The following is a 13,814-nucleotide window of genomic DNA, read 5'->3' on the forward strand; positions in this document are numbered from 1 at the left end:
ATGTTTCACCATGTGCTTCATCTGTAGGAATGTATCCCATGACATCATTACATGACTGAATCCATATCTACCCACCCGCTGTCGGGTGGATTGCCAGCATTCCCCTTGAGTGATGATCCGAGCCACTTCTCCCTGTAGCACTTTTGTGCACTTGGGTCATTTGACATTCCCTCTTCGTTCGGTTCTGTTGAGATTGTTTCAGGGCTTGCGTCTCAAGATTTGGGATGATGTGAGACGTGGTGTTCCAGATAATTCAAACCCTTCTGTCACGTGGCTGATGTTATCGGTTCCAGCCGTATTGGTTGGGTTGTGCATGCCTAATCATCTTCCATTCGAGTAGGGTTAGCTCATCTACAACCTCTCCCACTATGATGTACACTTTCCATGCTTGTTGTACTACTGTTGGTTTGAGTGCCCCTGTCAATGTTACTTGAGTCTACCCTTTGTCCCCTCCTCCCCCAATGTGAGCACTCAATGCTGAGGGTAAAACAATAACACTGGGTTCCCCTGGGGGTGCACAAATATCGCTCTTTCTCCTCCCTCTGCCCCGATTTAGCTATTGCCCAGTGTGTTAGGACACATCTATAGTCACTCGACAGCAGTCAGAAACACCCTCCATAGGCCAAACTACCACTTCCTGATGAATCATGCGCTGTTTGGCTTTGTGTCCACCAGGTTTGCGGCTCTGACGGAGTGACCTATGGTGACCAATGCCAGCTCAGAACCATCGCTTGCCGGCAAGGGCGGGAGATCACAGTCCAGCATCCTGGGCAGTGTCAAGGTGAGACATCCTTTTCGTCCTTCCTCTAGACAGAGGCAGCGGATGGATTGGATTTTTTCCTATTCACGTGTCACTGTAACTTTTAATGTCAATGTGCTGAAAATGAAACCACATTGTGGTAGAGCTGGAATCGTTTCTTGGAAGCTGTTTCGGTGGCCTGCAACCAACTTTGTTGTATCACTGCTTTTTGAGCCTGGGTCCAGCGCCTCAATCCTGATTTACGGCTTTTCCTTTGCTTCTGAAGTATTGACTCTTTTGGCCTATTATGATTCTCTGCATGCCATTGGGTGACCAGATTTTCAAAATGAAAACACAGGACAGGCCATCAACCTAAAAGTAGGGCTAGCCTTTGACATCTGCTGCCGGAACTACACTTTAGAAGTGGGAAAAGGGTGGGTGGGGTTCCAGGCAACTCCTTTACATAAACTGTGGATTTACCTGTAACTCTAAGATTACTACACCCTAAGGAGCCTTTTCTCCAGTTTATATTGCAGGCTTGTCTGTGAAACTGTTCCCAGTTTCTGTGGTAGAATCGGTAGTGCTTTGGCTGACTTTGTGTTGCAGTAAAATCAGCAATTATAACATGTATTTAGTGTGTAGCAAATCGTTTTGTAAAATGCGCATTGCAACTGTGATGAATGTGGCAGTGTCGTCACTCGTTTCCTGGGGAAAGTCTCTCTCCATTTGGGCAGTGACAGTCAGAAGCTGCCTGATCCTGACCCTGGGGGTGGCTATATGAAGGAGGACCACACGGGGAGACTGACCTCATGGGTCTGCTGAGGCGTCGCCAGAGGAGAGGTGGTATTCCCCCTTTCCCCTAGAACCTGATGACCCCGCCTCAATACCCCAGACCTTTTTGGTATACTGTAATTTTGCATTAGAATGCCCCATGATGACTAATATCAAAACTCTGAGATATCCCCATTTACACTCAGAACATGACACCACTCCCGCCCCCCTCCCAAACTCCCATATCTCTATGGCTTATTGTGGTGTAGACCCAGTTCAACCACCTTACACAATAGTAAAACTCTTTCTAACATCTTCTGTAAAGACACTGAGGCAAGAAAGAGCATGGGAGCAATACAGAGCACGGAACTGGAGACGCGCTCTAGTTTGTGGAGTCCAGGAGGTGACGCAATGTTTAAAAGCAGGAACCGTCAAGATAGAAAGAGATTCACTTCACCCAGCGCGGATCGGGAAGCATAGAGAAGCCAAGATGTCAGCCGGGCAGTCTAGCACAGAGACACCAGACGAGAGCAGAGAAATCTCCCTAGCTCAGGCTGGGAATCCGGAGAGTGGAGAGCGAGGTGGAGCCACGACACAGAGAGAAGGGAAGGCAGAGGGCAGCCAGAAGACGCATCCACAAGGGCACCAAAGATGCCGAAGTGGGACGCGAGGCAGTGAAGCTTTGCGCCGGCAAGGGAAGCCAGAGCATTAGGCAAACACCCTTCTGCTGCAGGGCAGAGCTGCTCGCGCTGCAATGAGAAGACAGCGAGGCAGAACCATGCCACGGAGAGAAGGGAATGCAGAGGCCAGCCAGGAGACACAACCCTGTGACCATTATGCTGTAAGGCAGGGCATTCACAACACAGTGAGCCCACGGTGGAGGGTTAGGACACTGAGATGTGCTCGGGGAACATATTACTCACCGAACATGGGGAAAAGAATTCCACCGTTTGCATGCTAAGTGTTCTGAATCATCCCAGTGATTGGGGAAGTTTAAGGGCAAGTACAAAGAAGTAAATAATAGTGAAGGACTTTAAGAAAGAGGTACTTGGGGAAGAGGCATACCTCCTTGCGTCCTTAATGGTTATGAAGATTGTGAAAAACCAGGCAGTGTGATTGCAAGCCTGAGACTCATCACTCAAATACAGAGAACATTGTAAAGTCCAGGCAAGAGAGTATCCCAGGCACAGTGAAGGTTCAAGGGAAGAATCATGCCCCTTGGAACTGAATGTTGTAAAGACCTGGCAGGAGAGTAAACCAGGCAGTGTGTTTGTGAGTCTGAGACCCGTACCCAAATACAGAGAACATTGAAAAGTCCTGGAAGGAGAGTGTACCAGGCAGGCCCATGGGAAGTTGGAAACCCAAGGGAAGGGAACCATACCTCCTTGGGTTGAAAAGGTGAAAACAAAAATGTTGAAAGCACACAGTAAAAAAAATTGCTGGGAAAAGAACTACGACTTAAAGCTGGGAAGAAGCTGAGACCCTCTGGGGAAACTCTGAGCATTGTGCAACTTGATAATTTGTTTGTACACCTTTTTTGGAACTTTGTGTTGGAACATTGGAAAAGCTACCCATGGTGAGTTGAAAGACTTTATCCCTTTGCCCGTTTTCTCGAGTGAACATTCGGACACTGACATCCTTTAGTTTCATTGAGGCAGGGACACCCCTCATAGTAATAGTGAGATGGATCTTTCTCTAACTTCTGTTTTACTTCAATAAAAGTCTATAGCAATCATCACAATGACTCTGTGTCCGAGTCTTACTCCTGATTCATTACACAACCCATTCGTTCTGTGTAAGATCGTGTTACTTCCTGCTGGAATTTCAGCCAATCAAAACGCTCTCCCCAAAACCGGGACCGGGTTTCTTAATGAAAAAAATCCCTCGGGATGTGGGCGACGGAGCACCCAGTTCCAGGACAGTTCCAACGGAACCCAGACCCAGCATGGAAAAACTCTGATTGATCACAGAGCCCATGTTATCTTCAAGCCTTGCTTCTGCCTCTTGTGTTGCAGCAAATCATATATCTGCCAATCAGAATGCTGAGGGTCAGACACACTGGTGGCATAGTAGACTGATATTGATTTGTGCCATGTCACTGAATCACTGCATGTTACGGTGGCACTGTCACTCTGGGCAAAAATTCATATCGTAAAACATATGCCAGTAACGTACCAGTTTTAAATGTTATTGGAAATAATCATTTAAAGTACACCTTTTTCCTTGATAGTTATTACAATACAATTGAAGATGCGGAACAGAAAAAGCAATGAGAATTGCCCTCAAAGGTTTTTCCACCGCAGGCGAAGTTAGTGAATATGCCAAAGGGTAGCTCCGTGTGCCAGCCTGTTGGTTTAGGCATTTTCAATGCAATTTCTAAATTCCCCAGTTAATCACATATTCCAGTATCAATGGTCCCTTATGTTGGATGATGATTAGCTCAGCGAGGTAAGTGCTTGCTTTCAACATGTGGCCAATCCATGCTTTGCATCCCCACCATGGCTCACTCAGCCCTTCACCCTTCTGATGTTGTTAAATTAAGCACAGTTAATTTGGTTAATTACCGCTATTATCACTATGCATAAAAGTGTGGAAATCGGGCATGCTGGGCTATATAAAAACTGTATTATCATAATGACATTAACTAACATTCCCCTCGAAAACTGTGATGCAAATCTCAACAAAGCCATTCCAGTGCTGCTCCTTCTGTAAAGCAAGCACATTCCCATGCTATTGCCTAAACACAATACCATGCAGGCCTGATAATGTGTTTTATTTGGAATGCCATTTTGAAATGGCCAACTCCATTTTCTACTGACCCAGAAATAGGGAGGCAACATGTCTAGTGCCCTTTTGCGCCAGTAAAGTACATTGTCAATGTGTCGTCTATATTGTGGAAGGAGCTCCACTGTGCCACTCCTTTGCATTCTGAAATAAACCACAGTAGTCGCACTGCCTCGAGAACTGTCCCGTGTCACATTCCATGACCCGATTTTCCCCCTTGCCTCTCTTTGCCCTAGAAATGGCATATTGGTCCCTGTTTTACCCATGTCTATCCCATCGTGCCGTGTACTGGCGCATTGCATCCTGATTTTCCATGCATCACCCTGTGTCCTATAATTTGCCTCCTGTCACACTCACTGCCCTGATAACTGCCTTCCTTGCATTGCCCAATTTATTTATTTATTTATTTATCACATTTATATAGCGCGCAGGCAATCCAAGGGCATTGTGGCGCTCAGGGGAGTTGCTAGGTCTGGAAAAGACCCGGGGCTAAGCTGATGTCGGAACTGTTGGGACTGGGGAGTAGCTAGTCTTTTGGCTGTAGCTCCTGAGATTCTATCCGGGGCTACAACCAAAAGATCAGGGGCTATAGCCCCCTTAGCCCCCCCACCCCCTAGCAACTCCCCTGGTGGCACTGTTACTTGTAAGGGAACTTAGTTACAGGTATAGGTTGTGCCTTGGGTTACAGTGAGGCAGGATCCTGTGTCAAGTGATAAGGAGAATCATACAACAGGGTACATCATACATCATAGTACATCATACATGTTAGTCATTAAAGTTTAAACATGAGAGGTTTAAACTCCGTGGCACACAAACTGGCCCAATTCCTCTGATTCTAGTCTTTGTCACTCTGAGTACTAGGACGGGCTCCGTTTCCCCATGCTGTTTCCCTTGTCGCTGTCATTGCCCCTATAAGTGGCCCATTTCAGGTCCCATTATCCCTGTCATTGCCCCTGGAATTGCCACATGTCACATGCATCGCACTGCCCCATATCACTTATTGCCACAGAACTGCCCCCTGATTTTCCCCATGTCACTCAATGCCTGCAGAATGCCCTATTGCCCCTTATGTGCCACCTAACTCCTTGCTTGTGGACTTGTCCCATGGCATGTCCCACCGTCCCGTGAAACTTTAATGGCCCACCAAACTGGCAAATTGCCTCCTGATGTGTGAAAATAAGGAAATAATATGAGGCAGGGTAACCAAAAAGGAAACACACCAAACACAGGTTACAAAGGAACATACAAAGTACTTTATTTTATACTGAATCCAGTAACAAAAGAACAGATCAAAATTCAGATAGCTATCGACCCCTCAGTACAACACAGCGAACGCCGGCGTGGTTCGGTGTCCTCAGTGAGTGCAAATATTCATTGAAACAGTCAGGCTTTTATACATTTCTCCAGCCTGTTGTCCAGCCTTTCTTCAGGATAACCATTCCATAAATAAGTTACTGCTCTAGGGTCCCTTGCCAGGTCAAATCTAGTTCATTTTAGGTTTATACATTAACAAGAAGAAATGGTAATAATGTATGCTCTAGGCCTAACATTACAATGCAGGACTTAATTTATACAATATAGTTAAGCAGGTGTTCTCATTCAATTATAGATCAGTTTCAGTGATACAGGTAATCCATTGCACACAGGTCAGCAGAAGGACAAGGTCTCAGCTCATGACCCTAGCAAGTGGCCTGCAGGCAAGTTATACATTAGCTGTACAGAGGTCATGACAATCAAGTTCTTTTCTGAATAACATAGGCTACCATTTTAGCTCACATGGTGACTTTATAGAGCAAGAAAACCTAAAATGGCGGCTTGACCCAAAATGACAGTTTACATGGTTTCTAAGGTCAGGACCTTGCAATGCGAGTTTATTCACATGTAGTTTATAAGCATCTTGTTAGCAGCTTGGCGTAGGCCAATATACATATATTCATAGCAATAGGAGGCACGATCTAATTTCTAGTTTGACAAACCCGCCTTTTGGCCTATGCCAAGTGCTAAACTACTTCTGCTCTCCCTGCAAATAACTCCATGTGTCATCGTCCATACACCCTGAATAGCTGTCAGAAATATCTATCGCCATTAGATCTTTTACTAAGATCTCTTTCAGTACATACTCCTTAGAGGTTTTATCTGGGGCATACACTTTATGTCCTATTGTACCTATCGCCTGAGCTCAACATCCCCCTAGCATTGAACATACACTTGGTAAACATTGGATACAACAACAAAGAAATAGCAGAATTCCTAAAATAATCAGCAAGACTGAAAGCACTTTCCAACCCCAAGACCGCAAGAAGTCCCAGAACCAAGCGCTAAGATCCCAATTTCCCTCGGGAACATGCACTTCTGAACTAAGAATGTGCAGATTCTGTATTGCCTTAAAAATAGTTTGGGAGGAATCCGGTACGAAAACACAGCAAGCGGACCCCACTAGTTCACATACTCCACCACGTTCAGCCAGAATGACATCTAATGCCATCCGGTTCTGAAGCGCTACCAATCTGATCGCTTTCTGCTCTAAAGTCATATAGAGTATATCTGTGGTCCGGTTGATGGTTCTCTCCAGTACTCTCGCTAGTTTCCTGATATCCTCGGAATTCGCTATCTGCCCAAAGAATGGAAGGAATGATTTCGCTACATCTCCAAACCTGTGCTGGAGTGTCGCCATTCTCGTCCCGCCGTGGAGGAGCCTTCGAAACCTCTACAGTACTTGCTATAAACACCCCAGGTAACAGGATTCCTAGATAACAAGTTCCCTGCCAATCCCTGGGCAACCATGGAAATGCTACATTACCGCAAACAAAATAGACCGGTTCGCCTACATACAAAGGTCTGTCTTCCCCAGTCAAATTTGCAACGTTGGCACAACCTTTAAAATCTCCCATTGACCGAGTGCCATTCCTCTGTATGCAGAAAGAAACTGAATCGGGGGTATGGTTAACAGTGTAAGAAGGAGGCACAGCATCCTTATTGCCTATCGGAGCCATTTTAAAGGAAATCAAAGATTGGAAAGGACGAGACAGTCTATCAGAAGGCCTAATAGAAGCAATATTGAGCTTACTCCTATTTGCGAAAAGCGAGCATCCCAGGGGAGTCAGAACACGTTTCTCGAAACTATTCAAATTAGTTCCATCAAAGTTCTCAGAGATGCTATCGTTCCATCGGCCAAAGAACAGTGCTCTAAGTGAAGCCTAACAAGCAGTTGTCAAAGGTAAAGGGTGAATATACCAACCTAGCCCCTTATGTGAGCAGACCCAACAATTAGTCTTATTAAAAATGGCATGTGTTGCATTCATTATAAGCAACAAGGTATTATTGTGATGCTTCTGTCTATGCTGTGAGTCCCTAGGTGACAGAGTATGCAAATGTACAAAAGCTGTAGGAACAGTGGGTACAATTTCAGTCGGCAGCAAAGACTCTAAAGGATGAGTTTCTTCGAAATACCAAAGGCCTAAGACAGTGACTATTATAAAACCAAATATTATCATAAAAACCCAGCAATACGTTTTCGGGGCCCAGGCACATTGTTCATTGTCCGAGTTGGTCACCCCCTTATTTATAAGTCCAATACGAGCAGCAGCGGTGGCGGTAGCAGGCATTGTAGATTTTCAATTGACGACCCCAATGTTCGTTGCTGGCGACACTACGGTCGCGCGGCTTCTTAGTCCTTCCACAACCCCTAGCCAACAGAATACCCTTCCTCAACTTTTTGGGCAAAAGCAAGCCCTTAATGATCCTTTCCTTCCTTGAATGCACAGCCGAACCGTGCCGTATGTCTATCAGATGCACAGCAAAACCGTGCCGTATGTCTATCTTCATGGCCGGAAGTTGTATCTTGTTGTGCCTGGTATTGTTTGATCCGAGAACAAGATGTCGTCACTTCCCGTTGGAAGCAACGTATCAGAGGAAAGTGAAGTTGGAACAGCAATTTCCGGGAGCAAAATTTTCGGAGAGTGCGGAGACAAAATGGCAGCTTCCCCAAGCCTCACGGGCTCAGAAAGATTCTCCGACGCGCACTCAGTGCTACTCACTGCTTTGGGATCATTGGTTGCATCGTTAGCAAGGGGTTATGTTTCTTCTGTAACGTGTGGCACTGGGTGAGGAAGTTTCTTGACATGCGTCGCGTGGATCCAATGCTTCCGGCCTGCGACACGTACCGCTGTTTGGGTGACCAGCAGGACCTGGAACGGGCCCCGCCACCGAGGTGCAAGGCAGGAAGATCGGTCAAAGGATTTGACCAAAACCCAACTTCCAGGTTGTATACTGTGGCCTGGGCCCTCGTATTGCGCGGGTAAAGCGTCTCGTACCTGGTGATAAATGAAATACAGGTTTTTAGTCAACTGGCTACAATAGTCTGAAAGCAATACATTTTCTACATTCCTCAATGCCCTAGGCTTCGGAAGACCCCAGATATTGGCAGGTCTCCCCAATACCACCTCAAATGGAGAGAGCCCAGTCTTAGTTTGAGGGGTTGTACGCATGGCTAGTAACATGATCGGTAAGGCGTCCGGCCATTTTAGTTTGGTGCCGGCACACGTCTTAGCGAGCTTGTTTTTTAAGATACCATTGTGTCTTTCCACTAATCCGGCGCTCTGAGCATGTCTGGCTGAATAGAATCGTTTGTCAATTTGCATTGCCGTACATATCTGTAGAATTACAGCAGCGATAAAATGCAGACCATTATCCGACCAGATAACTCTCGGCAAACCGAACCGTGGGAAGAATTCCTTTAACATGGTCTTTGCAGTGGTCATGGCTGTAGCGTCTTTAACAGGGAAAGCCTCGACCCACTTACTAAAGGCGCAAATGACCACAAGGACATATTTTAGATTGTTACATCGCTCCATTTCAATAAAGTCAACGTGAATCACTTCAAAGGGGACAGAAGGAGGCCCAAAGCTACCTCTTGGAGTTGCTGTCCCCTTTCCCACATTGTGTTGTAGGCAAATCATGCAATTTTGGACATAATGCTGGGCAATTTTTGAAATCTTATCATTTACCCAGACTTTCTCTAACATTCTCGTGATCTGTTGAGCGCACACATGTGTGGGACCGTGTGCCATGGTAACCATCATTACTATATAGGCATTAGGAAGCAACCATTTCCCTTCAACCATGTCCACCCAACACCCATCATCATCGAGTTTCCCCAAGCCCTCAGCCCACCTCTTGGATTCTTCTAATGTGGCATCGGCTTGGATATCCCATACAGACCCAACACCCTCATCCATTGCATAGGCATCTACAGTCTCCCTTGAAACATACATCTCAGTGAAGAGATGAGAGGCAGTTTGTCTAGCTATTTGATCAGCGAAAGCATTCCCTTTCCCTACATCATCTATAATCTTGCGATGTGCTGCACACTTAATGATTGCTAACTGACTAGGGAGCGCAAGCGCTGGAAGCAATTGTACTATCAGGGAGCCATGCTGGATCTTGGTGCCATGCGAAGTTAAAAACCCTCTCTCTGACCAAAGTCTCCCAAAGTTGTGAGCCACCCCAAAGGCATACTGGCTATCAGTATATATGTTTACTGTTAGCCCTTCGGAAAGCTCAAAGCTCGAGTCAATGCTATAATCTCTGCGGCCTGCGCAGAGTTATGCGTAATTCTCTTGGTCTCCACAACCGTACTCAATGTAGTGACTGCATAAGCAGCTAAGGATTTACCATCCAGTAGGTTGAAGCAGGAGCCATCACAAAACAGCTCCCCTTGTGGGTTATCCAAAGGAGTATCCCTCAAATCAACTCTGCCTTTTGTATCTTGTTCAGTAGTATACAGGCAGTCATGTGACTCTTCGTCACTGCAAACAGTATTTTGCGGGAAAGGTAGAAATTCAGCCGGTTTAAGAACGCAGCACCTCCTAATTTGAATGTGGGGAGCAAACAGGATTAATTCATATCTTGTTAGTCGTGCAGAAGTGAGGTGTTGCGTTTGGGTTTTGTTCAATAGAATATCTACAGAGTGAAGCACCATCAGGGTTAAATCATGGCCTAGGACCATTCCCTCACTCTGTTTTACAGACGCAGCAGCAGCAGCGACAGCGTGCAAACATCTTGGCAAAGCGCATGCAACAGGATCAAGGGCGGAAGAGTAGTAACCGCATGGCCTATTCTTCCCTCCATGTTCCTGTGTTAATACAGCCAAAGCACATCCATCACATTCATGCACAAACAACACAAAGGCCTTCTCATAGTTCGGTGTGGCCAAAACTGGCGCCGAACATAATGCAGTCTTGAGCAACTCGAATGAATGTTGATGCTCCGTATTCCATGGCAATGGTGAAGAAATACCCTTCTTCGTCAAGGCCAACATCGGTTTTATCACTAGTGAGAAGTTTGGGATCCATAACCTACAGTAAGAAGCTATACCTATCAAGGCTCTAACTTCCTTTTGTGTATTTGGGACAGACATGCTAGAAATGTGTTTTACTCTTTCAGGTGTCAATCTTCTTCCCTCCTTTGACAGGAGATAGCCTAAATAGGCGACCTCCTGGCAACAATATTGAAACTTTTTAAGCGAAGCTTTGTGACCATGCTTAGCTAGATGGATGAGCAACAACACAGTGCCCTCTTTACAAGAGCTCTCAGAGTCAGCGGCTAAAAGCAAATCATCAACATATTGAAGCAACGTACAAGTAGGGGGCAATCCAAGGGTATCAAGCTGCTCTTTCAAAGCCCTACTATAAATACTAGGACTCTCAGTATAACCTTGAGGTGCACGAGTAAATGTGAATGAGCGTCCCCCTAAGGTGAACGCGGACAAGTATCTTCTATCCTCATGTATAGGAATACTGAAGAAAGCATTCTTTAGGTCCACAACACTGAAGTGAGTAGCTGTAGCTGGAATCATGGTTAATATTGTCGTCACATCAGGCACAATTGGAAATTGCGGAGCAACGACTTTATTAATGGCACGTAAATCAATTATAAAACTAAATGGAATTGCATTATCACCTTTTATGTACACGGGTAAAATCGGACTATTGCACAAACTTCCTGCAATCTCCTCAATCACCCCACGATGCACAAAATCAGAAACAATGCTCTTCAAAGCTCGCTCGCCTTCAACTGAGATCTTATACTGTGGAATACGGGGCAGCTTAATTCCATGTTTCAAAACTATTTTAACAGGCTCAATCTGCAAAACACCAACATCATTGTCATCAACTGCCCACAAACACTCTGGTACATTACTGAATTCTGGCGGCAAAGGTCTAGTCAAGAATTGCGAAACAGAACATTGCTGTGGTGAAATCGTCAAACGCACTCCATCAGAAGAACAATAAATTACCGCATTTAATTCCTTCAACAGATTCAACCCCAGCAAATTCTCTACACAATTCGAAGTCAAGAGAAATGGACAGTGGTCCGTAAAGGGACCCAAAGAAATAGGTACCGGTGAAGAAACCGGACAAACAACTGGTGTGCCAGAAAACCCTACAGAAACATTGGTTTGCCCTGACAGTGGAATGTTTGGAACCCGAGAATGATCAATGGAGCACTTCTGTGCTCCAGTGTCTATCAAAAATTGATGTTTCCTATTTCCCACTACCATTTCAACGTAGGGACCTTTCTGATTAATCGGAATAGGCGTAGGTTCCAAACCCTGCTTCGGGCAATCCTAACGAAACAAAATATCATCAAAAGGAAGCTCTTCAGATAGATATGCAGCAGAAGGATGATCAAATATGTTTCTAGTATCCACACTCAAAGTCTGATTATCCTGTGAAAAAGGTTGTTGGGGATCCTGCGAAAACTGGCCTCTACCAGGGCCCCCTACACCCGGGCGACCTCTGGATCGTCTACCCATATTTCCAAATGTGTTATTCGACCTCTGTCGAAGGACGGGGCATTGTGCACGCTAATGACCCTCCTGGCGACAATAGGCACACTGGTTAATATTCACAGGACCCAAGGGCACATTCCCTTGTCGAACATACTGACCTCTAATCTGCGAACTACCCCCTCTGGGGCCTCTAACAATTTGCTGTAACAATACTTTAGTATTCAAATCTCCTTTTCTCTTCTCTACTCTATCTTTTTCATTATTGACACGGTTCTCGTAGTACTGAGCCATGTGCAGTACTTCTGATTGGGATTTCGCCTGCCAAGCGCTCTCAGAAGACATAATTCATGACTGGATGCCAGGCAGCAATCCACGTACAAATTTGTCCACAAATAATCTTTTCCCAGACTCTGTGCCTAAGTCTTGTCCACTGAAATCCGAGAATACCTGTTCAAACCGATTAAAGAACTCGGTAGCACCCTCAGATTTTCCTTGGACACAGGCCGTAAGCTTGTCCCAAATAATTCTCTTTTCGGGGATTATAGTTTTCAGTTTTGCAATGATTCCATCAGGCAAAGTTAGTATCGCCTGAGGTGGTCTCTCACCAGCTGGCCTTTCCCCATCAAGCCTAACTATGTTAGCCCATGTATCTCCCAACCCTGGTACATCGTCTATAGTTCTAACTTGTTTCCACAAATCTACAGGCAGGAGTACAGGGAATAGCAAATCAATGTCGCCTAGGGTAAACACTGAGGACTGCAAAACGGACTCTATCTCTTTATAGAACCCTGTCGGATTTTTCCTAATGTCAGGAATAGTTTGTCTAATAGTATTCACTTCCTGTCGTGAAAACGGGACGTGAACAAACTGCGATACATAATGTGCAGGAATGTCCACAGCAGGTGTACCTGCTGCAGCATTAGCAGGAATCTCAACCTTTGGGACAAATGTCGGAGGAACCTCTCTCATAGGCAACTGAGATGTAGGCAACTCCGAACGCTTACTAAGCAACAGAGCTAAGTCGAGCGCTAAAGCAGTTGAAGTGTCAAGTGAAAAAGCTCTCTTATAAATGCTCAATAACTCTGTGGGACAACTAACCTTTCTCTTTAAACATTCATCCTGCAGGTACTCTACCATTACCTGTATCACTTTCCTCTGCATTTCTAGCGTATATTGACTGTATGTGTCATATTCCTCAACTGGAGTTATCGATATGTCTGAAATCCATCTATTCGCATCTTTTGTACAAATTCGCGCCTCCTCAGATGTCGATTTACGACACAGAAGAAATCGTTTCTGTACATACATACTTTCTTCTTCATCATCCTCATTCCGTAACCTTTCCAACTCCTTTCTATACTCAAATATCCTCTCAACATGCTCATGTACCTTCTCCACAGTGTCTCTCGAAAACGCTAAAGTATTCAGGTCCCTCAACCCTTGTGGGAGGTCTGCATTATTTAATTTACCCCACATTATACATAAATGAATCCCTAAACCTTCAATGAAAACATTTTTCTCAGGAAAGTTTTCCATATTAGAAAGTGTGGCAAGAACATTAGCTCGATCATCTCTCTCCATACAATGCTTAGCCCATGCAAACAAATCCTGTTTCTTTTCTGTAGGAACAGTATTACGAGTAACAATCTTCGACCCCGCACCCTGATCAACTACAAGCGGTACAGGACTACTTGGGAGTGAGAGTGCAGGCAAATTCAATGGAGGTAC

General features: G+C 45.2%; 1 protein-coding gene across 7 annotated transcripts in view; it reads left to right on the forward strand.

Annotated features, from left to right (window-relative positions):
* AGRN (agrin) overlaps nt 1-13,814 on the forward strand; it is an 835,885-nt gene that overhangs the window by 725,251 nt on the left and 96,820 nt on the right. For all 7 annotated transcript variants that reach the window (XM_069610068.1, XM_069610071.1, XM_069610069.1 and 4 more), the window contains one exon: nt 676-781. In XM_069610068.1, coding sequence (XP_069466169.1) covers nt 676-781 — 106 coding nt within the window. The remainder of the gene's footprint in view (nt 1-675; nt 782-13,814) is intronic.

The sequence above is a fragment of the Ambystoma mexicanum genome, chromosome 8 (assembly GCF_040938575.1).
Source record: "Ambystoma mexicanum isolate Mex_15411 chromosome 8, UKY_AmexF1_1, whole genome shotgun sequence".
NCBI lineage: Eukaryota > Metazoa > Chordata > Amphibia > Caudata > Ambystomatidae > Ambystoma > Ambystoma mexicanum.